This window comes from Aspergillus puulaauensis, chromosome 7, assembly GCF_016861865.1.
Source record: "Aspergillus puulaauensis MK2 DNA, chromosome 7, nearly complete sequence".
Lineage (NCBI taxonomy): Eukaryota > Fungi > Ascomycota > Eurotiomycetes > Eurotiales > Aspergillaceae > Aspergillus > Aspergillus puulaauensis.
Genome location: NC_054863.1, coordinates 1,794,435 through 1,818,183, shown reverse-complemented (window position 1 = coordinate 1,818,183; position 23,749 = coordinate 1,794,435). Strand labels below are relative to the sequence as shown.

Sequence of the window (23,749 nt, the reverse complement as noted above, 5' to 3'; positions counted from 1 at the left end):
CCCCAGAATGATGCACCCAAGCAGAGGCCGAGGAATAGAGCACAGGTTGTGAAACGGACTCGGTTCTCATCGACGCCGAACTCCAGCGTCAGTTGGGGCAACGTGAGCGCAACACCCTACGGAATTAGCATGAATATTGCAAAATATGGGCAAGGTTAGGAAGTGAAAATGCCATCGCCGTACCTGGAGCCACAGACTGTGATCGAGTCAGCAACAATACCTAACTAACTGCTGGGAGCAGTCGGATCCAGGCCAACTTACTTGTCCGCGAGCCAACCAAACCCACAGAGCGCAAACAGCCGCCACTGGTAACGGCCCATTCCAATGTCTTGGATGGCCCTATTAATCACTTTTGCTTTGCCTATTACATATTCAAATTAGACCCGATACCTTGGCGATAAGAGGATGGGATTCTTCAGGAAAAAAAAAAAAAAAAAATATGAAAGCAGCCTCTCCCATAGAAGAGGAAATTGAACGTACGATCATAGGCGGAGTCATGGCCTGAGGCAACCACGTCATTCTCAACCTCAGCACGCAGGATCTCCAGAGTAAGAGGCCCATCGTGGCTTGGTTGGTGACTGTGGATGGAGCCCACGCCGTTTTCTGCAGAGGGAGCCCTGTCGAGGCTCCCAGTATCAGTCTTGTCATCAGGGCCTACTTTTTTCTCCGGATCGGGGCTGGCTTGCGGGTTCGGATGCGAATGCGCGGGGGCATTGGATAGGGGCACGATCACGCCGGGAAAGTCGTGGTCTTGCTTCGAGAAGGGATTGATTCCGAAAGGCATGGTGAAGGATGTTGAAGGGCGTTGCTGCTATGGACAGGGAATTGGTGCGTTCGTTTCGGGTTCCGAATATCTACTGGTAGAGCCGCAGTGGTCGCACTTGGAGGGCAAGTCTATATCATGCGAATGGCCGGCCGCTGGGGGTTGCTCAGGGTCAATGGTGGAAGAATTGTCGCTAGGGCCAAGAGCACGGGCTGTGAGTCGGATGGAATCGAAAGACGATCAAGCTGGAGATGGGTGTTTTTGCTGCTACGGTATAGCTGGAGCTATCACGCGGTCGAAACGCAGTGCTGGCAAATGGCAACAATAGTAAATAGTGTATAGATAAAAAGCGGCGAACTGAGAGCTAGAGTCCAGTCGACCTGAAATGACAGGAAAATATGGGAAAGGGGCATGAAGCCAGAAAGAGGATGGTTCCGACAGGCTGATCTTCCGATCTTTTCTTCCCTGTAGAGTCGAGTTCAAGAAAGAAAGTTGGTTGGAAGGTGGACGGAAGAGACAAGACGGGGAGTGTTGGCAATGGGGCGAAGAGAAGAGACAAAGGGGAGGGGAAGATACTTATGCGAGCAGCTCGGGGGAAAAAGAAAAGAGCACGAATCCATAGTGCGTGATGGACGGCGAGGCGATGGTTGTGTATGGACCGGTTCGCTCGAGTGGCAACCGTCCCAGCTTCCCAGGCCAAAGTTACGGTGCAGCCAACACGAGGATCTACAGTCAAAACACGCGGCAGTCCCAGCGCTGTTCTCTGCATGCTCTACCACTATCCCTTACGACGTGCAGTGCTTAGCCGTGCTTATACTGTTAGACACCTGGGCATGTCTTGGACACCCAAGTCTTGGCCTCTTGGGCAGAGTCTTGGATGCCGCAGGTGTCCGCCCCCAGACGCCAATCTCCACGCGGGTCACTTTGCCCCAGAGATCCAGTGGCTTGGCATGCGCAAATCTATCTTCCGAGGCATGCCTGGCGAGTCACAGCCTTTTCCACCGAGCGTGTTCCCAAGTCTGTGGCTTGTCGTCTGCCCTGGATCGCGATGAGTCGCACCCGAAGCGCTAAGGATTTAAGAATTCAGCCACCAGCATCATCCCGATCCGGAGTCCGGAACTCTGCAGTGTCTCTGGGCTGGGGGGTGAAAACTCCAGCCTCGGGGCCGAATACTCTTTGATCTATCAGCTGCAAATCGTGCAGGTGAGTCGACTGGTGACTGGCTGTCGTTTGGAATATTTGCCTCAGGCTAACTTGCTGCGGTGTTCGTGCGATTCCCACTCCACGTGCTGCTCTGGTCCCGACGTCATCAACTGCCTATTCCCAATCCGGCGTCATCTCCCGGGCCATCCACCACCAGTCCCGTCGTCTGGCGATACATCCTTTCAGGCAACACCATTCTGTCTCCACATACACCGAACCGTGTAAGCAGAGCACGACATCAGGAAAACCTTGTCCTTCTTGCAGCACCAATCACCCTTTGACGTCCAGGCTGACTGCAGGAAGTGCAGCGATCATCACTGCCGCTCCTCGTGCTGGAGGGTCACACCGACTGTCACTGTTGATATGATGATATCGTCCCTGTTATTGTCCGAATTAATAACGCCTGCAGTGAAGTTAAATCAAACACCCCTCGCGATCTCCTGCCAATTAGAAGTGAAAGCTCGCTCCAAATTTTAATCAAATTGACACTTCACTCACCCTATACCGCTTCTCTTGGGGGGGTTCATGAGTTTTCGTGAGCTGTCGCAATTGTCCAAACAACCAAATCAAAAGAAAATGGCCAATATGAATCCGCCCCCTTACTTCCCACGCGGCCAATGTCATACCCAGAGTCAGGCACACGGAGCCACAGAACAGTACTCATATGCACTCGCATGATCCAAGTATGGAATGTGGTTGGCTTCGAATTCCCGAGCAGTCCCGACATGCATTATGGAGTTTGGCGAGTCCCGGCAAACCCGTGAATACTGCGCATCTATGAAGGCAATGCTGGTTCAAAGACAACTGCCTTCTGTGTTCCTTCTGGTGTAGTGTCGAGTAACCTTCCCTAATAAGAGAAAGATAGTCTGCTAACTCAAACAATCTTCTTCGTGGAGTCGATGAATGATGTATTTGGTTTCAAGCTCGTCGGCTGTTACATGAATCAAGAACCAATACAGCTCAAACTAGTCGACTTGATAGAGGACGTCGACATAAACAGCGATATTATCTTGAGGCAAGAGCCAATAATAACACGCCTAACCCATCAGTGATCGTTGTAACCCTGTCCACCCCCGTTCTTGCATAGCAAGCTTCAACTCGCCAAGCCACACGATATACGCAGTCTCCTTGTCATAATGCCATGACCATTACCGTGTCTCTAGATCCTAGGGCCCGGCTGCTAGTGGTAAAGACCTACTAAAAAAATAGATTGACCGACACAGGGTAGCCTGCGGTTTCATGATTCGTTATGCAGACATCTGAGTATTGAATGCCCCTGTAGATATCTGCTATTTTGAGGAAAAGCTAGGGGTTCGGTTAGGATTAGGTTAGAGAATTCATTTCTAGCGTCAGAACAGTTACCTATCGATAATGCACAGTACATTGCTTCAAGATCGTCGATTTGATTAGGGCTGGGAATGGGATGAATGCGGGATGATCCGGTGGTCCAAGCTCCCCCGCCGGCATGTGAGTGTTAGGTCCTTCCTTCCTTCTGCGGACAACACACAGACATAAACACAGTCTGAAGTCTCAAGTCTTGACCTCCGCCTCATCTTCCACTTCTGCCACCAACCCCTTCTGCAATTGTTGTCACCTCTTCCGTCTAATTTGTGTCGATTGCATTGGCGTCTTCTACGCTTTCTTCGAGGCCCCGTGAGCTCTCCAGCTTCTTTTCTCGCTCCCCGGACCTTCCTGATCCATTCTAGTGTCAACTCACCGCAAACATGACCAACCCACCAAGATGATGTGCCGGAAACGCCATAACGCCCTAAGGCAGCAAAACCAGTCGAGCCCGACAAATTATTACCAATCGGAAACACGATGCTTGGGTAATTCCCCCGAGAACAGCCTCCACCCGGACCGCCAGACCAATAATGGTGTGCCGTTGAGACCCTTTGCCAATTTTTTTTCACAGGCGCTTCCCTCCCCAGATTCCTGTCAAAAGGCAGGCCTTGCCTCGAGTCTGGACCGTCTGTCTCTCCTTGCCACCAAACATTTTCTCAGCCGCGTCAACGTCGGTCACAACAAACAAGCCCAACCTTATCTTAATTGACACATAACATTTGAGGTGTACGCGGCAGTGTGGTTGTACGGAGGAGAGGAAGAAGGTCAACCGCGGTCCACTACGCCCCAAGCCTTATACTAACATGTCAGCAAAAATCAGACTTCCCGACTCACCATCTGGAGAGCCACAGAACGAATCCAAACAAATCTCCGTTCATGACACGCATATCCCGACATCAGACTTTCAGTCGCATCGAGCTGATGATGACACTACCTCTGATGGCGTACCCACTGGCAACATCATAGACCATACAGAAAAGTCAGAACTGCCATCAGTGCAGAATCATCCCCAACCACAATCGATGTCTGAATATGATCTTCACAGACGGGTCTCCGAAGCTACTGCTCCCGATGATCTGGACCAGCGCGCTCCCGCTAGTCGGGTCACGACTGATGCAGATGGCAACACTTATCCAGAAGGCGGCTTAGACGCCTGGTTAGTCGTTCTAGGCTCATTCTTGGGTCTTTTCGCCTCTCTTGGTCTAGTGAATACCATCGGCTCTTTTCAAGCGTACCTTCAAACCAACCAATTGAAAGAATACAGCTCTGGAAGCATATCATGGGTATTCGGCATGTATACCTTTCTGACTTTCTTCGGCGGTGTCCAGGTTGGGCCTATTTTCGACGCCAAAGGGCCCAGACTTTTGGTTTTTGGCGGCGCCGTACTGGTAATGGTAATGGTGGTGACCATCGGCTTCTGTACCCAGTATTGGCATTTTATGCTGTCAATTGGGGTTGCTGGGGGGTTAGGAACTTCTATGATCTTCACTCCTGCGATATCCGCAATTGGCCACTATTTCAACAAGAGGCGTGGAATAGCAACAGGAATTGCGTCTACAGGTGGCTCTATAGGTGGTATCGCATTTCCTTTGATCCTACAGGCCCTGTTCCCTAAGATCGGATGGGGATGGGCCACTCGAGTCGTCGCTTTGATTTGCCTGATTTCGTTGATCGGTTCATGCTTGCTGGTCAAGTCACGACTCCCAAAAAAGCCAGCGTCCAGAGAAAACGTTTTGCCAGATTTTCGTATCTTCCGGGACCTCAAACTTACGCTCACCACAGCGGGAATCTTCTTCATTGAATGGGGGCTCTTTATTCCAATAAGCTACATCTCCTCATATGCCTTAGCACACGGTACCTCTGAAACCCTTTCATACCAGATGTTGGCATTTCTCAACGTGGGTTCATTCTTTGGAAGAGCGATTCCTGGGTTTTTTGCAGACTATGTTGGCAGATTCAACACCCTTATAGCCACGGTTGCACTATGTCTCGTCTGCAACGCGTGCCTCTGGCTCCCTGCTGGCGACAATGTGCCTGTGATGATTGTGTACTGTGCGATGTTTGGGTTTGCTAGCGGCAGCAACATCAGTCTTACTCCTGTCTGCATCTCGCAGCTCTGTAAAATTGAGAACTATGGGAGATATTACGCCACGTCATATACGATTGTGAGCTTTGGGTAGGTTTGAAGTTTCTTCTTTTCAGTTTCACAACGGCTGCAAGGACAATAGCTAATGTTGAAAAACCAGCACTTTGACAGGAATGCCCATTGCAGGCGAAACTCTCTCTCGGTGCAACGGAGACTACTGGGGCCTCATATCGTATACGATCTGTTGCTATGCTGCAGGTCTTGTCTGTGTGACAGCAGCGAAGCTAATCCACGTTGGATGGCGCCAACCATGGGTGATATATTAGACTAATAAAGCCATCAGAATTATTTCGTCTCAATGAATCTACACGTCGTTATTTTGCGTCATTCAGTGCATCTTTTGCTCAGAGACACACGAACTCTAGAAATGCAAAGATCACTAAGGATGCATGCTATGAGTCTAGTACAATGGTGCCGCTAAAGTAATAAACTATTAGAAAACCTTGTTCCTACACTTCGCCGCCGGGTTACAAGCCTTCGGATTCCACTGGATGCTTCGAAGACCTCCCCGTCCCCGCCAAATAAGCTTCATCTTGGTAGGGTTCTAGCACTCACCATCAACCCTATCTAACCTGCGAACCTTTGGAACCAAAGAGCGTATTGGGCCATCCAGTCAGACACGCGTCCCGTATACCCTCCATCACCGTCAGTCCACAGCAATCTTTCGCCATTCATCGTCACCATTATGGCCTCAGAGTTACAGGGTATGATTTCCGGCAGATCTAGCTCATCAAGCCACCATTCCATGACTGTCTTGCTGTAGGGTTATGACAACCGTTACGCAAGATGCTTCGCGTTAAATTCAGATCGTATCATTCATTGATGACATAGTTCGTGGTCAAGATGCGTTACAAAAATCAGCATCCGTAACTGCTCGCACCTTCTACAGAATCTGGTTTTCTTTTCTTTTTCCTTTTTTTTTTAATTGAGTCTGTCACTTCCAACTATAAATTTCTGTTCTGTTCAATATGGCACCATCTCCTAGCAAGATTGCCATTTTCTTGTCTTTGGGGGCTTTCCTCCAGCAAGCAGGAGCCGCACCTCAGCAAGCCCAGCAGAAATGTGATGGTTGTGGACAACAAACCGTGACTAGCGCTGTCACTGTTTGCACCACTCCCCCTGGAGTTCCTGGAGGGACTTTGCCAATCCCCGGCGAAACGCCAAGCCAGCCTGAAGCCCAGCCAAGCGTAACTCCAAGCTACCCTGGAACCATTGTACCAATCCCCTCGAATACCTCACCAGGCGGAACCAGGCCAACGGGAACACCTACCGGTCCTGGAGGTGGAGGTGTCGGTCCTGGAGGGCCTGGTGGTCAGCAGCCAGGACAACCCGGTGGTCAACAGCCAGGACAACCCGGTGGCCAGCAACCAGGTCAGCCCGGTGGTCAACAGCCAGGTCAGCCCGGTGGTCAACAGCCAGGTCAGCCCGGTGGTCAACAGCCAGGTCAGCCCGGTGGTCAGCAGCCAGGTCAGCCCGGTGGTCAACAGCCAGGTCAGCCAGGTGGTCAACAGCCAGGTCAGCCCGGTGGTCAACAGCCAGGTCAGCCCGGTGGTCAACAGCCAGGTCAGCCAGGTGGCCAGCAGCCAGGACAACCCGGTGGCCAGCAACCAGGTCAGCCAGGTGGGCCAGGAGGAGCTGGAGGAGCTGGAGGACCCGGAGGCCCAGGAGGCCCCGGTGGCCCCGGTGGAATCATTCCTGGACAACCCGGTGGTCAGCAACCAGGAAAACCCGGAGGCCAGCAGCCAGGACAGCCCGGTGGTCAGTCTACTGGTCAGCCTACTGGTCAACCTACTGGTCAACCTACTGGATATCCACCTGGAGGTGGTCAACCAGGCGGTGGTCAGCCAGGCGGTGGTCAACCGGGTGGTGGTCAACCGGGTGGTGGTCCGGGAGGCCCTGGAGGTGCTGGTGGTCCAGGTGGTCCAGGTGGTCCAGGGGGGCCTGGCGGTTATCCACCCGGCGGTGGTCAGCCAGGAGGAGGTCAGCCAGGAGGAGGTCAGCCAGGAGGTCAGCCAGGAGGAGGTCAGCCAGGAGGAGGCCAGCCAGGAGGAGGTCAGCCAGGAGGAGGCCAGCCAGGCGGTGGTCAACCGGGTGGCCCGCCTGGTGGTTATCCACCCGGTGGTGGTCCGCCCGGTGGTGGTCCGGGAGGTGCTGGAGGTGCTGGAGGTCCAGGAGGCCCAGGAGGACCTGGCGGTTATCCACCCGATGGTGGTCAGCCAGGCGGCGGTCAGCCTGGAGGAGGCCAACCCGGAGGTGGACATCCTGGTGGCCCTACTGGACCTGGTGGTCAGCCAGGCGGAGGAGGCGGCGGCGGCGGAGGAGGAGGAGGAGGAGGAGGAGGCGGCGGCGGCGGCGGAGGCCCAACCTGTCTATGCCCATGCCCTTGTGGTGGACCTGGTGTTCCCGGAGGCCAGGGTCCAGGGGGTCAAGGCTCTGGCGGAGACTCCAGCGGGCATGGATGGGGAAAACAAGATTGGGAAGATCATGGACACGATAAATCTAAATCAACTCATACACCCACTCGGACAAGCCCAAGCACCACTGAATCGCATGAGGAGAAAGACACCGAAGCGGCATCTCACATATCTGGGCACGGGGATAAAATGAAGAGACAGCCTAACGCCCCGGGCTCAGATGCAAGCGCTGGAGCCGAGCCCTCAAACACTAATGCTGGAGACCAGAGCCAATCCGATGACGAACATCGAGCTGATATTCCCAGCTTTACGCTTCCCACCATCTCAGCACCTGCTAGTACTGACCATCAACCCGGATCAGACTATCGATTGCGCCCAGAACCAACCAACCCACCTGCAAACTCCGCTCCCAACCGTGGCAATTCCGACTATGGCGACTCTGGCCGCAACGATCCCGGCCGCAACGATAATCATGGAGGCAACCGCGGGGATAATATCTCTGGCAGTAATAACTACGGGGACAACAATCGCTGGGATAACAACAACAACTGGAACAGCAACGATTGGGATAAAAACCACGGGGATGGCGGTCATTGGGATAACGGCCGGTGGGATCCTGGTTACGACAACCAGGGCTATGGAGACCATGACCACGACCATGGAGACAGCAACTACGGACGTCCAGGATATTGGAACAATGGCCATTTCTACGACAACAAAGACGACGGCAAGGTAAACAAGACTGACGGTTATGATCCTAAAGATAAAGACCACGGCTTCTGGGATCCCGGCCATGGGGATCACGACGGCAAGGATGATGACAAGAAGGACGATGACAAAAAAGATGATGACAAAAAGGATGATGACAAAAAGGGTGATGACAAAAAGGATCCTAGCTATAAAGATCATGACAACAAGGATGATGATAAGGACCATGGTAAGGGTGGTTACAAGAGGGATCTCGGCCGTGGAGATCGTGATGACGAGGATGATGATAATGATCATGGCAAGGGCAAGGATGATGGCAAAAAGGATCCCAGCTATGGAGATCACGACGACAAGGATGATGGTAAGGATCATGGCAAGGGCAAGGATGATGGCAAAAAGGATCCCAGCTATAAAGATCACGACGACAAGGATGATGGCCATAAAGACCAGGATAACAAAGACCCCGGCCACGGAGACTACAGAAAGGATAAACATGGAGAAGACAGCCACCACTTCGCAATGAAGCGATTCGCCCAAGACGCGGAATCCACCACACTCTCACCCACCTCGAAAGTGCGTGCGGCTCCATCGTCCTCGACACACTCGCCCTCCTCGCCCTCCTCGCCCTCGTCGTCGAGGCACCTAGTAGCAAGACAAACCCCATCATCCCACTCCAGCGCGACCCCTTCGAGCTCCTCGAGACTACCCCGGAAGTCGCCGTCCAGTTCCTCGAAGCTACCAGAGGCGACGAGCTCGTCACCATCGGGGCCAGCTAACACCGGTATCAGGCGATTCCGATACTGGTAAAACTGTTGAAAGTCACACTCGCTTCATCAAAGTTACCGTTGCTTGCTCATTGGGTGCACAACTCAGTAGAGCTTGGTGGTTCGATTCGATTCGAGTAAACTTATTATTAATTCGGCATATGCCTATTAGGTATAAAAGAAAGAGAGAATGAAATGTGCAATCGGGAATTCAATCGCTACATTTAAAAAGGGATTGTTGAAGGCGCAGGGGTTTGAAAACGAATTGGCTCTCGTTACTTGTTTTCGTTCAAATGCTGGTTTGACTTGGCTGCTCGACTCATATATATATGTTGGAGATAATGACCATGTTAGGCACCTTCTAATTAATTCTAATGTCAATGTTCAGTTTATACTTTCATCTTCAAGGAAAAAGGCAGTATGTATGTAGTAGTATTTTGCTTGATGGAAGACTTGCTTCCATCCCAAACTAAGAAAAACCAAAAGGCGCATTCATGTCTCTCCTTCCATAGTGAGACGAGGACGCCAAGATTAAATACAATACAATTAGGAACTGAAGAGAAAAAAAGGGAGCCCGATTGCACCTAGGCGGGCGTGGATGAATATGAAAACATAAAATATGCAAGAGGCAAGAGAGACGCAGACATAGAGAGATAGCGTAGCAATAGATGCGACATCCACATGAATGATATGGTATATTTCTTTGGAAACACGACAAAAAGATGAGATGCCCGCTAAGCGCTGGCATTGCGTTGCGTCGATTTCGTCCCTGAAGAAAATATTCTTTTGTCTCATGACTGACTGGTCTGTGGAAAAGAAACGGCTTTAGTTATTCGAATTCACATGAGGATTGTTTCCTTCCCCACCCTTCGCCGAGGTTCAATGCGCCAAACACCATTACACCAGATAACTGGCACTGAACTGGATGTAGAACTGCCAAATTCACAACATGATATACTATGTAATAGACCAGGAGAAACAGAAGCCGCGATGTCGACAACGAGACCAGCGACAACAATATGCAAAATGGAGAGAGATGTGACCGGGAAAAGGTGAAGAGGTTGAGGATACGAGGTAAGTCGATGAGGTGAGGAAGCCAAGCGTTTCGAGAAGAGAAAGCTTGAAGTAGAGCGGGAAAGGCGTGAGATGACTGGACCAATTGGACGATCACAATCCCCAAGAAAAAGAAGTCTTAGATGCGTAAAGGAAACAGGATGGGTATATAAGATCTGAACGAAAGTACTCGTGAAGATCAAGCAGAGCAAAACGCAAAAAGGTTATTCGGAAAACCCGTCTCACGAGCTGTTAGACCGCAGCAACGCCTGCTGAGCTGGTCAGCCTGTGGATATCAGAAACTTGAGGGATTCAAGGTCTTACCCTATCCATAGAGAGCTGCTCGCTTCTCTCGGAAGTCGGGCTAGCGAGGGTATGGTTTGCGGAACTCGATGCTGTGATTGATCGGGCTTCCATTCCCGGACGTTGCGACTTGCCATCTGGGCCTGTGTGGACATGATGCATCTCCCCACTGCTTGAGATGCGAGACTCCTTGCTCTTTTCTAGAAGAGAGCCACCGAGAGTGGCACATTTGAGAATGGTCTGCATCATTTGGTTCTGCTTCAGCGGCTTGGACAAATATTCGTCCATCTGGGCCTGGATACACTTCTCTCGGTCACCCAACATGGCGTGGGCTGTGAGAGCAATAATTGGTGTTCGGCTCAAACCACTGTCTCTTTCATACTCGCGAATCTTGCCCGTAGCCTCAAAGCCACCCATAACTGGCATTTGCACATCCATCAAAATCACATCATAGCGGCGCTGCTTAACAGCATCCACAGCTTCTTGGCCATTGCCAACAACTGAGACATTATGGTTGTGCTTCTCGAGAATTTTCACGGCCAATTTCTGGTTAACGTCATTGTCCTCAGCAAGAAGGATGTCGAACGAGCGCGAGTGGTCAGTGGTGATTGGCGTGGAGCGTCCCTCGAGCGCAGGCAGCATACCGTTGCCTAGATCAATCGGCTCGCATGGTGTTGTCATGTAAGAGCTAATTCCAAGATCCAAGGCCGACTTCAAGCTGACGCAGACCAGTGGGCATACCAACACGATGGGAACGTATTTGAAGTCATCGTATGTTCGGAGCATCCTGGCCGTGTTTACTGAGTCCACAATAATCACATCATAAGCGTGACCAGACTCTTTGCCGGAGGGGTCTTGAATCTCTGGGGGTGGGACATGTTCCTCATTGCGGACAACCAACGGTTCAAGATCCAGCTTCTTCAGCATCTTCAGGACACTTTCTGCCTCATTGGCGTTTTCTCCCTTGTCGATAAAGAGGACACGGTGATTCTTGTACGGCAGGAGTTGGGATGCGATGACATTGAGAGACTGGTCTGCCAGCTTCACGACGCAGGTGAAATGGAATGTGCTGCCGTGGCCGTATTCGGAAGTGACCCATACATCACCACCCATTAGGTTGACTAAGCGTTTTGAGATAGACAACCCAAGGCCAGTGCCTCCGAATCTTCGTGTGGTCGACCCATCTGCCTGTTGGAAAGTATCGAAGATCAAATCAAGCTTGTCCTCCTCTATACCAATTCCAGTATCTGAGACTGAAAACTCAAAGGCGTATTCATCTGCCGCACACTGTTCGCGGTCCGACTTGCAGATCGTCAACTTGACCTCGCCATGCTCGGTAAATTTGATCGCGTTGCCGACTAAGTTCAGTATAATCTGGCGCAGACGGAAGGGGTCACCAATGACATAGTCAGGAACTGTATTGTCGACTTGGTATGTGAGACTCAGGAATTTCTCGTTGGCCTTGACTGCTAATGTCTTCAGGGCGTTGAAGACGGTGCCGCGAACTGTGAACGGGATGCTCTCGATCACCATACGATTCGCTTCGATCTTCGAAATATCGAGTATGTCGTCAATGATCGTCAAAAGACTATTCGCCAAATTATGCACCACATTCAACATCTCCCGAGTGTACGGTTTCAGATCGTCCGTGTCCAGAGTCAACTGTGTCATACCAATGATACCATTCATAGGTGTTCGGATTTCGTGACTCATGTTTGCCAGGAATTCGGACTTGGTGCGGTTTGCCAATTCGGCAGCCTCTCTGGCGGCTGTGTTTCGCTGAATACTGTCCCGTAGATTCGACACCATTTTATTGATCTTGCGTTTCAACTCATCCATCTCACCAGAGGCATTGACGGTGATGAGTTTTGTGAAATCACCATCTGTTGCTGCATCTGTGATTTCGCCAAAGGCTCGTACCTGCGACGTAAGATTCTCTGCCATGGTGTTGACGTCCTCTGTGATCTCCTTCCACGTCCCAGCGATTCCTTCCACGTTTGCCTGGCCACCCATTTTGCCATCAACACCGACATCGCGTGCGACCTTCTTCAACTCCGTGGCGAATTTAGCTAGACGGTCCACCATGTGGTTGATTGTGACCTTGAGGGTTAAGATCTCTCCCTGGGCGTGGACTTCAATCTTCTTGCTCAAATCACCCTTGGCAATGGCTTGCGTGACGTCTGATATACTTCGCACCTGTGAGGTCAAATTCTGGGCCATGGTGTTGACGTTGTCGGTGAGGTCCTTCCATTTCCCTTCCACATTATCTACTTTAGCTTGGCCGCCAAGGGTACCGTCTGTTCCGACCTCCCTAGCGACTTTGCTGACTTCAAAGGCGAATGTATTAAGTCGGTCCACCATGCCGTTGATCGTGCTTTTGAGATCTAGTATTTCTCCTTGGACATTGGCGGTAACCTTCTTGCTGAGATCACCCTTTGCGACAGCGGTTGTCACATCCGCGATCTCTCTGACTTGGGTGGTCAGGTTATTGGCCATTCGGTTGACATTTTCGGTGAGATCCTTCCACGTGCCTTCCACATCATTGACGGTAGCTTGCCCACCAAGTACACCATCAGTACCGACCTCTTTAGCAATCTTGGTGACTTCTTGCGCAAATTGGCGAAGTTGGTCAACCATGGAGTTGATAATATTCTTTAGCTCGGCAATTTCTCCCTTGCAGTTTGCCTGGACCTTCTGGGTAAGATCACCTTTAGCGACTGCTTTAGTAACCGTTGCAATATCGCGCACTTGTGTCGTCAAATTGTTTGCCATCGCGTTCACGTTTACCGTTAGTTCATTCCACATGCCTTGTACGCCTTCGATCTGAGCTTGACCACCGAGAACACCTTCTGTACCGACATCGCGAGCGACACGAGTAACCTCCGTTGCAAAAGTCCGAAGTTGGTCCACCATGGTATTGATCGTTTGTTGAAGTTCGAGAATTTCACCTTGAGCCCGGCTTTCGATTTTCTGGCTGAGATCACCGTGTGCGACAGCGGTCGTGACAACGGCGATTTCACGCACTTGATCCGTAAGATTTTTAGCCATGATGTTGACGTTCTCCGTCAACTCCTTCCAGATACCATGGACGCCGGTAATTTGAGCTTGTCCACCAAGTATACCTTCTGTTCCGACCTCACGAGCGACTCGAGACACCTCACTACCAAAAACTTGGAGTTGGTCCATCATAGTGTTGATTGTCCGTTTGAAAGTGGCAATTTCAGGATCCATCTCCAAGGGATGGATCTGAACCTTCATTGATAAATCTCCGTTAGCGACCTGAGTTATGATGCCTCCGATTTCTCGTAGTGCCTTCTGGAAAGCTTCGTTTGCTTGCTGATGTTTGCGCAGCTCTCGTTCCAGGAGAACCACATCCTCATTTTCGACCTTGGTGAGAGCTCGCCGCGTTTGCACTTCTTGCAGTTGTAGCTCTTCCCGGACCTGAGTGATGATATTCTTCTGAAAACTTATTTCCTCCGCTTGCTTTTGAACATAATTCCGTAAGTAGCTGATGTCTTCCTCCCGAACTAAGGTTGCTGCTCCGCCATCCTCCTCTTCATCGCTTCCCGCAGCATCACTTTCCTCGAGGACTTCAGGTTCCGCATCCTTGGAAGATTTTCTCCGCTTATGAGCGTGTTGTGTGGGTTGAATGTCTTGGACGGTTTGTGTGTGGTTTTGGTGCTGGAAGGACAAGAAAGGTTAGAAGTTGTCACGTCAAGAGACCGTGGAGGGGTCGTAGATGAAGAAATCTTATTTCGTGCGAATGGAACATGAAACACAAAGAAGGTTTTTGAAAGATGGGTTGACTGACAGTTTGAACTTCCATGCGATGGATCCGACGGACCAAGCCTTCTAACTCATTTTCGAACCTAACTTTTGCTAAGCTAGGCTCTCCAGGTAACTTGGGAAGCGAGTCTACGCCATTTGTGGAATGCGGGGAGAAAGTGAAGTCGAAGGAGGGAGAACCGGAGGAAGGGGCTTCTCTAGCGAGATTTTGGAGAATGGCAGCAGCGGCCGTGAGTGTCTCGTCCGCGCAAGCCATTTTGCCCTGTAAGACTCGGTTAAAAACCAGACATGTCAGGTCGAAAGAGATAGTGAGAAAAAAAGTCGGTTTATGTCGGGCTGAAAGTGTTGACGACGCAGATGACAAATGGTCCGTGTGATGGGTGAGGTCAAGAATTGAAACCAAGATTTTGGGGGAGGGGCGCTCGGAAACTAGAACAGGGGGGGGACAAAGTCTAATGAGGCGGACGAAAGTATGGGACAGCAAACAAAAGGGGAAAGAAAAAAGAAGAGCTCCAGCCTCCGAGAGAGAGATTCGGGGGGAGACGAGAGGGAAAATAACGGCGAGCGAACGCGAATAAACTCGTAGAGGATGAAAAAGCAAAAGGAAGAAAAACCTGGGGGGAGATGATTGGATATGGAGAGGCGAGGGGAACAAAGGTGGACTGTTGGATTAAGGACGGGACATTTGGGGGAGGAAAAGAGAACGGTTAAAGCGGCGGCAAGGGAGACGAAACTCGAGAGATGAAAGAAAGCGAGCAGGAAGGAGATCGTACCTGGCGGGAATCCGCGTTACTGACACGAAATAACCGAGAGTATCGCCTAGGACAACATGGGGGAGCCGTATTGAAGGAGCGTGAGAAAGGGGGAGTCGTCGGCGAGGCTCTCTAAAGTGAAGACTCTGAAGGAGGAGTGTTTCAGAGTCTCGAGGGTTCAGGCTTCAGAGAGAACTGAAGATGCAGAGAGGAGGATACGGAGGAATCAAAAGAGCTAGAGCGAGAGAGTGGAGAGGGAGGACGAGCGACGAGCGGACAGAGAGGGGTCGGAATGGAAGATTGTGATATTGCGGGTTGCGTTCGTCAACGCAGCGGGCGGGCTGGTTCGGTTTGGCTTGTCCGGAGTCCCGGTCCAGAGAGAGAAGGGGAGAAAAGGGGATCGTGATGGGGGAGACGGCTCGAATTCTTTCTTGGTCTTGCGTGTCAAGCTGTTGGTGAATGGGAATCAGGGCGGGAGGTGGGCTTGGGATGCTTTGACGGAGACTCGACCTTGCTGCACCAGACAACGTGATCTCGTCCTGTCCGGTTCAGGATGCTTGCACTGCTCGCTGCTCTTCTGTCTATCGAGTGGGTTAACTAACTAACTACCAGGTTTCTACGATTACGAAATACGGCATAATCAACCAACTACGTACCCTGCAGTTCGTCTGCAGCCCCCAAGAGTTGGAAGTTCAACAAAACCTTAGTCGGCAAAGTGCGTGGGCATATTGCCGGGAGCTGTGGTGGCAGACCATGGTTTGCTTCGCCGCGCTAGCACGCGCCGTCTCGTGGTGACAGCCAAAGAAACCCGCCGCCTGTTATTAAAGAACCCGCTTGACCGCCGTGCGTGTGCATTTTGATCCCATGTTTCATCCACATTGCGAGCCCATTGGCGCTGCTGATCACCTCCCCAGGCTAGTGGCGATCCTGGGATGTCTGATGCTCGGTGTTTGCCTATCACATTCTCTCCTCTGTTGCGAGAGAGGGAGAGCGAAGGAGGGGCCATGTGAGACGAGAAGTCAGAAAGCAATCAGCTTGTCGGGCTATGACTGGTCGCCTGTCAAAAGTACGGCTTATCAACGGTCAAGGAAAAAGAAATCCTGCGGAGACAACAAGCAATGGTCACGGGACAGGCGGAGCAGCATTCAATCTTGCTGGAGCGGTGGAACGACTGCTGTCGCGACAGCCTTTCGCTTATCTTACCCATACAGGCACAAAGTTTCACAGTCCGTGTAACCATGCTCGAGCACAACGGAGAGAAAACTGTCATTTCTAGTATAACAATGGCTTTTCGGTCCAAGGGCATGCCGGCATGTAGATCCCTTCAAGGGCATAGTATATATAGCATCTACTACTTGTTTTCATACAGGCGTTCGTTTGTACCACTACCACGTCCCCTATTGTATTTACTCATCATAGCTCGTCAAAGATTTAGGGTGACAGTCATGCTGTTGCTGTGGACCAGCAGGCAGGGAGGCAATCCCTGCCACAACACACTCAGATCACTCAGGTAAGACTGACTAGCAGCCTCGCTCACCGCAGTGCCCTCAAGTGGCGATGGCAGAGTGGTGAAAAGGACAGCAGTGTCCTCGCTGTGCTTAGCCATCAGCTCGTTCAGTATTAGATGCTGTGCACGACTCGGAAGATCATTGAATGACAACGGGACTGATGCTTGTTGCGGAAATCCGGAGGCACTTGTCCTGTCCGACAAGTCGGATGGGGAGCGGCGTTTGTAGATTGACTCTGTCTGGGACGACCGCGGAGGCGACATGTTTTGAGCAAACATGATACTTGGTCCTGCGCCTTCCTCTGTGTTGACTCGAGCTTCAGGTATCGGTGAAGAGGTGAATCGGTTACTCGACGCTGAGCGGCTCATCGTTGGCCGCTTGGGGGTTGCCGGGAGTCGTGAGGAACCTGTTTCGCCGGTTTCAATAATAAGTGGAATTTTAGGCCTCTCAACATCCCCAGCGACAGCCTCCTGCCTTGTCGGGAGACTCGAGTCCGACGCCAGAGGCTGACCTTGTCTTTGTCCGGCTGTTGGCCCATGCATTTCCTCTGTTACTTCTTCATCGCTCACGGATTCCGAGGAGTCACTATCATCACTGCTGTCACTTGGTGTACTATCCTCGACAAAGGCATCAAGCAAACGGTGTGTTTGCATACCCAAGTTGACGCCCCCCAAGCCTTTGAAGCTAGAAATAGATCGTCGCCGCCTGGAAGATTGGATCAATTTCCTTACCCCGCCAGGCAGTGGATGGCGTGCTGCGTGCCGATACTCGTTGCCAGAGGCATCCAGACGAGATGGCCCTCCTATCCTGTTTATCAAACTAAGGGTTGAAGAGTCATCTGAGTTTCTTCGACCTTGTTGGATTTCTTGCCACCAAGTTTCATCCTTCAAAACTGCGTGGATTTTGTCATCGACATCCTGAGTTTCGGGGAGAGGTTCTCCGTTGACTATGATGCGATAGGTTTTCAGGTCACCACTTGCAAGCCAAAAGACCAATATTTCCGCTTCAATCCGTAATTTTTCAAGCAAAGTCTCGACCCGTTTTCTCTCATCCTCGACATCAATCTCGTATTCAACAAATACCGCTACTCTCAACTTGTATGCCCTTTTCCAAGAGGGCACGGTGTTTAGAATACATCCAAGCTGAAGGATTAGTGTGTATGTGTCGAAATTCGTAGTCAAGATATTGCGCTTCGTTTCGCTGTTGGCGTTGAGCTCAGCAGACATCTGAATCGGCCAAAGATCAATATATTTCTTAGGCTCTTTTCCATGTTCCCCGGGTAGCTCGAGGTCCTCGAAGCCCTTTGCTACTGCAACATTGATGCGCAGTTGAAACAGGAGATCTTCTAGCACCGTGACGTATGTCTGACAGTTTGTTGACATACTTGACGGTTCAGGCTTGGAGCTACCCGGTGATAACAACTGTGGATGACTTTTATGCTGCACTGGTTCGGCAAGCGACTGGCCCTCGCGAAACTGGTCGATGATGACTATATTTGGGCGCATCCCTCCCAATCCAGAGTTCAAGACAATATTCCGAATTCCCCATTCGACAGCCGGGGATATGGCTATATTCACGAAAGCTTTGACCTTTGAATTCTCCACTAGTTTCGTCCAGGTCGTTTGTTGGCGGCGTGCTTCCGGAACAGCAGACGAGAAATCATCGGTGACAAGTACGTGGCCAAGTACAAACAAGGCTCCCTTCTTGAGTGAATTGCAAAAGGAAACCAGTTTGAACTCCACATCAAAATTGGTGACGAATAAAAGGATTTGGGGTCGCCAGAACTTGACATGCTCCTGCCTCAGGCGAAGTAGGTACTTACGCACTTGATGGTAGATCAAACTCTGGCTTACATCACCCCATGGCTTCGGAGGGGAAGTGTAATGTATCAAAAGAAATAGTGTAATCAATATAGCAAAGCAGCCTGTAGCGTAAACTCCATCCACGAAAAACATACTTGCTCCGCAAACCACAGTACCAGTTGCTGCAGTCTGCCAGTTGAAATAGTGAAACGAGGGACGAAAATTGGGAGCGGAACCAATTTTCAGCAAGAAACAGGCCAGGTTAGTCACTAAGAATGTCATGAGATAAGCCATTGTGACAAAGGATGCGATCTGGTTGATGTCAAATAGCATTGTGAGCTGAGCAGCAACCAAAGTGACGATAATCGCGCGCACTGGCTCGTCATTTCTCTTTGTGCCCTTGCTAAACAGATTTAATCCGGGAAGCAAGCTGTCCTTGGCAATCGCCTGGAGAAGTTTGGCAGATCCAATCAAGCCCATCAAAGCAGAGAAGAAACTAGTCGCAAATTCACCAAGGAGAATGACAACTCCTGAGAGGTTTGCCTAGTAGCCGGTTAGATTAGAGTCAACCAACAACGTTTGGAAGCTTACAATCTGGATGATATCCGCATTGTTGTATAGGGAGTCTCTTGTCAAAGTTGATGCCATTGCAAGAATCACAAGAGTGTAGAGGACAAAGGTCATGGCTAGTCCATAAAGAGTACCCTTTGGGATCGATTTGCTTGGGTTCTTCAAATCCCCTGACATGCTTGCACCACTGTTTGAAGTAAGCTTGATATGCAACAGACTTGAGGGGATTACTCACGCAAAAATTCCTCCAGTTGCAGGAAACAGAATCCCAAAGAGGTCTTGAAAGGTCTCTCGCCCCGGGATCTGACTGCCAGCCGCTCCTTTTGTAAGTCTCGGCTTAAGGTTCTCCAAGAATGTCTTACGGCTAATGCCAGTAAAATGCACACCCAGCTTCGGGGCGCGAAATGGCTGCATGACAATAGCAGACAATGGTATACTGAGGGTTGCGAGCAGGAGCGTAACAAGCAGTCCATTGCTTGCTCGAGAGAAGAGGGAGCTGCCGGCCAAACAAATCCCGGTACATAGAATCAAAATGATGGTTCCCCAAAGATACTGCCACCAAAATCCTTCCTCAAGGAAGTTGGACCATGTCCCAGTCTCAGTCCCAAAGTTTTGTGTAAAGCAATCGACCAAACCAACGGCGTTCATACCCGTGTTCAGCACGGAACCGAGATAAAATACTATGCCAATCGATCCACCAAATTCAGGACCCAATGAGCGGGATATTAAATAGTAAGCCCCCCCTCCTTTGACTGTACCATTGCTTGCAATGGCTGATAACGACATGGTCGTTACAAGGTTTATCGTATACGATATCACAAGCAATCCTTTAACAATATAGTTAGCAATATCCTAGGTGTCAGATCAAAGGCGAAGGGAGGTTCGTCAACCTACCTAGTATTCCCAGTATGCCGGCCTGCCCCAGAATGAATCCAAACCGAAGGAACATTAGAATGCTCAGAACATTCAAGCTCGTGGGCACAAAAACTCCGGAGAAAGTGGAAAATTTATCTGAGCTGTCAGACGCGCGGGATTTCTCGCCGTTTCCTCTACTATCAGCACTTGCGTCTCTAAGCGGCCTACCCGTAGGGGAGGTGCTCGGTGGCCCAGCATCGTCGCCCGTTTTATTCCACCAGCTCGAGAAGTATGCAAGGAAATTCGAAGGCGGGGAGTGATTCCGGGTTGAGGACGTGGGTGTGTGAGGGTTTATAGACCCATAAGACTGACCCGGTCGCCAAGTCAGTAGCCTGGCAGCCTCATCTGGGGAAGCATTTGGAGGTTCGCTTGGGTCCAGCCTGGACTCATCTTCTTGTGCAGTGCGAGTGGAGAAGTTAGGTCTCCTCCGAGACATAGACTCCGAGGTATCGTTCCCTTGTGAACTATTCATGGATTATAACACCAATCTTCTTGTTATAAGGATGGCTCACCGCTTCAATTGGATTGGGATTAATGGATCACGACATGGATTGATAGGATATCCCAATCAGAGCGGCAAAGGACCAATAAAACCAGAGTTCTAATATATTAGAAATGCAATTACTGATGGAGGTTGTCGGCCCTCAACGGCAATGACAGCTTGGTGTCCAAGAACAAACCCGCCTTTGTGCACTGTTTATCTTTGGAGGATGACGATGACTTCATTTGCCAAGAGATGGGTGACGCATGCAAACAGTGCAAACCCACCGCCCAGCCACGGGCCGCATATGAAGCTCACCATCTCAACTTGGGAATCCTCGAATCTGGTCCTCCCGTACAGTACAAAGAGATAAGTTCGTCTTTACAGGTGGAAAGACAAAGGAGAGGGCTCTGAATGCTACAGTATTTGTTGGTCGCAGCGTTCCCCAAATCGCCATTTACCGACCGCCTTCTCGTTATTCTATCCTCTCCACTGAGAGCTTCTAATCGCGGTTCAAATCATTCGGACAATTAGGCCCGTGTATTGCGATTAATGAATACTTTATCGGTCATTCTCTAAGCATATCCTTTATATATCCCCGGTGATATGGCGTCTCCAGGAAGGTATGACAACGGGGAGGGTTCGTCATCCCAAAACCCTCGGTCATCTCCGATAGCAACCTCTATTCGCCGTTCAGGGTCTCCCACTCCAGACGCCTCTGTAAGGCATGCTTCAATAGCTCGGCTAGCATCTCCTGTACCATCTGCGTCCAACTCTGCTTCCGCGAGACAAATACCGGTTCCAGTACCCCCAGACGACACGCAAGATCTCGGCAAGGTTGATAACCTCTCATCTCTTCCAGGTCCTGGGCAGTCTATGATTGCGTCTGGCCTTCAAGATAGCCTGGGCCGATCGCCTCCAAGATTTGGGACCCCGCCAAGGCATACCGAGTCCCCTCTTTTCAACCAAAATGTGCAAGTTCGGTCGAATTACGGCTCCTTCGATCAAAAGCCTTGGAAAGAAGGGTCAGAATACTCTGCCGCTCCGTATGAGGACCCGGAAATTGTCAAGAGGCATTTAGTGCAGCCCGTGGAGAGTCAACATGGTAAATACTCGGGAGATGGTACCAATAATGCGGACGACGAATTCTCCAGTCTACAACTTCAAGGGGGTGACATCACTAGACAAGTTTACAGATGGGCTGAGGAAGCGGAAGAAGGCGGTTCCACGCGAAAACATCAGCGCAGCAGGAGTTTCCATTTTAATCGACCTACTCCTGAGGGGGACACTATGAACATCAACAGCATTCGTGTTCCAGGTGGATTTCGAAGGGATTACTTGCGCAGAACAGCCGGAAGCCCTTATCCGGGAGACCCTGATGCAAGGGACGGGGCCTCTCCTGTTCCACCTCAACTTCCGACGACAAGTTTCCTGGAGTTTCTGACCCTCTTTGGCCACTTCGCGGGTGAAGAATTAGAAGAAGATGATGAAGTGCTTGGACCTGACGAGTACTTTTCCTCGGACGCCTGGGACGAATCAGAAGAACGAGAACCGGGTGAGGATTCTGCCCTTCTTCGCCCCGAAACACCTGGTAAGAGAAGGCGCAAGCCCCGTGGAGGAACCGGAACGAACACAAGAACTGGAGCAGCGCTGCTTCTTCTCAAATCGTTCGTGGGCACTGGAGTTCTATTCCTCCCGAGGGCCTTTCTAAACGGGGGCATGCTTTTCAGCAGTCTAGTGCTGCTCGCTGTTTCATTGCTCAGTTTCTACTGCTTCATTCTTCTCGTGAACACGCGATTGAAGATTGAGGGTTCATTCGGTGACATGGGGGGCGCACTCTTTGGAAAGCATATGCGCCGAGTCATTCTCTTTTCGATCGTCCTTAGCCAGTTGGGATTTGTGTCTGCATACATCGTTTTTACGGCTGAGAACCTGCAGGCGTTTGTACTTGCTGTCAGCAATTGCAAGTCTTTCATTGACATCAAATTCATGGTTTTGATGCAATTGGTCATCTTTCTACCCCTCTCATTGATCAGAGATATCAGCAAGCTAGGATTCACTGCTCTCATTGCAGATCTGTTTATCCTGCTGGGCCTGATCTACCTGTTTTACTACGACATTCTCACAATATCCGCGCAAGGTGGTGTTGCTGATATTATATCATTCAACCCGTCGACTTGGACACTCTTTATTGGAACTGCTATCTTCACCTACGAGGGTGTTGGCCTTATCATCCCCATTCAAGAGTCGATGAAGCATCCCAAGCAATTTACAGGGGTCTTGGGTGGCGTTATGATCATCATCACGATCATTTTCCTGTCGGCTGGCGCCATCAGCTATGCAGCTTACGGCCCGGCAACCAAGACCGTGATTCTCCTCAACCTCCCGCAGGATGACAAGCTTGTGAATGCTGTTCAATTCCTTTACTCTTTGGCTATTCTCCTGAGCACCCCGCTCCAGCTCTTCCCGGCTATCCGAATTATGGAGAATGAGTTATTCACGCGCAGTGGCAAGTATAACCCTGGTATCAAGTGGAAGAAGAACGGCTTCCGCTTCTTCCTCGTAATGATCTGCGCCTTTGTTGCTTGGGGCGGAGCCGATGACTTAGACAAGTTTGTCTCTCTCGTTGGTAGCTTCGCCTGCGTTCCCCTTATCTATGTTTACCCGGTACGTTTTTTACCCCAATATATTACCTTATTTGTCCTATAACTAGCTAACTTGCATATCTAGCCGCTCCTGCATTACAGGGCTTGTGCGCGGTCCAGACGACAGAAGATTGCAGACATAGCGCTTGCCTGCTTCGGAGTCGTCAGCTGCATCTACACTACAGCATTGACACTCAATAACTGGGTTCAGGGTGATAATACCAAGGCCCCTGGATATTGTGACTCATGATCCACGTACAGCCTCTAGCAATCCTCCTTGCTCTGTACTGTCTATAAAACAACACTGTTAATCGACCGACATGCTACTGATTCAAGCTGTTAATGCAAGCGAGTTTACCCCATGATAAGACTAACCAGCTCTCTTTTGTTTTTCCCTGGAGAGTCCACTGTTTCGCTCACCTGTACAGTCCCGGTTGGTATGTTTAAATATCTAGCGACGATACGACTTGATTTAAATAGCTTGAATAAATTCATCATCCCGTAACTTCCAGCCCAATTACGAAGCCTTGCCAGATTATCATACCATTTAAGTTCCTTGCCACCCCCTCTGGGAAACACGAGTTGATCTGCG

At 50.5% G+C, this 23,749-nt stretch overlaps 6 protein-coding genes across 6 annotated transcripts; 3 read left to right on the top strand and 3 right to left on the bottom strand.

The window, feature by feature from the left end:
- Positions 1 to 66: 66 nt before the first annotated feature.
- On the bottom strand, positions 67 to 784 carry APUU_70680S (uncharacterized protein; the record flags this gene model as incomplete). The annotated part of the gene is made up of 3 exons (XM_041695580.1): positions 67 to 196; positions 262 to 361; positions 481 to 784. The coding sequence occupies 3 exons, from the start codon at positions 782 to 784 to the stop codon at positions 67 to 69; spliced, it is 534 nt and encodes a 177-aa protein (XP_041561296.1).
- A 3,329-nt stretch (positions 785 to 4,113) lies between these two features.
- On the top strand, positions 4,114 to 5,722 carry APUU_70679A (MCT family MFS transporter; the record flags this gene model as incomplete). Its single annotated transcript, XM_041695578.1, has 2 exons — positions 4,114 to 5,486; positions 5,557 to 5,722. 2 exons carry the CDS (start codon positions 4,114 to 4,116, stop codon positions 5,720 to 5,722), a joined length of 1,539 nt encoding a protein of 512 aa, XP_041561295.1.
- Positions 5,723 to 6,424: 702 nt separating this feature from the next.
- On the top strand, positions 6,425 to 9,385 carry APUU_70678A (uncharacterized protein; the record flags this gene model as incomplete). The annotated part of the gene is made up of 1 exon (XM_041695577.1): positions 6,425 to 9,385. One exon carries the CDS (start codon positions 6,425 to 6,427, stop codon positions 9,383 to 9,385), a length of 2,961 nt encoding a protein of 986 aa, XP_041561294.1.
- A 1,322-nt stretch (positions 9,386 to 10,707) lies between these two features.
- tcsC (putative two-component osmosensing histidine kinase (Bos1)) lies at positions 10,708 to 14,740 on the bottom strand (the record flags this gene model as incomplete). The annotated part of the gene is made up of 2 exons (XM_041695576.1): positions 10,708 to 14,379; positions 14,510 to 14,740. The coding sequence occupies 2 exons, from the start codon at positions 14,738 to 14,740 to the stop codon at positions 10,708 to 10,710; spliced, it is 3,903 nt and encodes a 1,300-aa protein (XP_041561293.1).
- A 1,919-nt stretch (positions 14,741 to 16,659) lies between these two features.
- APUU_70676S (putative cation chloride cotransporter) lies at positions 16,660 to 20,503 on the bottom strand (the record flags this gene model as incomplete). The annotated part of the gene is made up of 4 exons (XM_041695575.1): positions 16,660 to 19,089; positions 19,138 to 19,303; positions 19,352 to 19,943; positions 20,011 to 20,503. 4 exons carry the CDS (start codon positions 20,501 to 20,503, stop codon positions 16,660 to 16,662), a joined length of 3,681 nt encoding a protein of 1,226 aa, XP_041561292.1.
- Positions 20,504 to 21,118: 615 nt separating this feature from the next.
- Positions 21,119 to 23,407, top strand: AVT3 (putative amino acid transporter; the record flags this gene model as incomplete). Its single annotated transcript, XM_041695574.1, has 2 exons — positions 21,119 to 23,179; positions 23,243 to 23,407. The coding sequence occupies 2 exons, from the start codon at positions 21,119 to 21,121 to the stop codon at positions 23,405 to 23,407; spliced, it is 2,226 nt and encodes a 741-aa protein (XP_041561291.1).
- Positions 23,408 to 23,749: the final 342 nt, after the last annotated feature.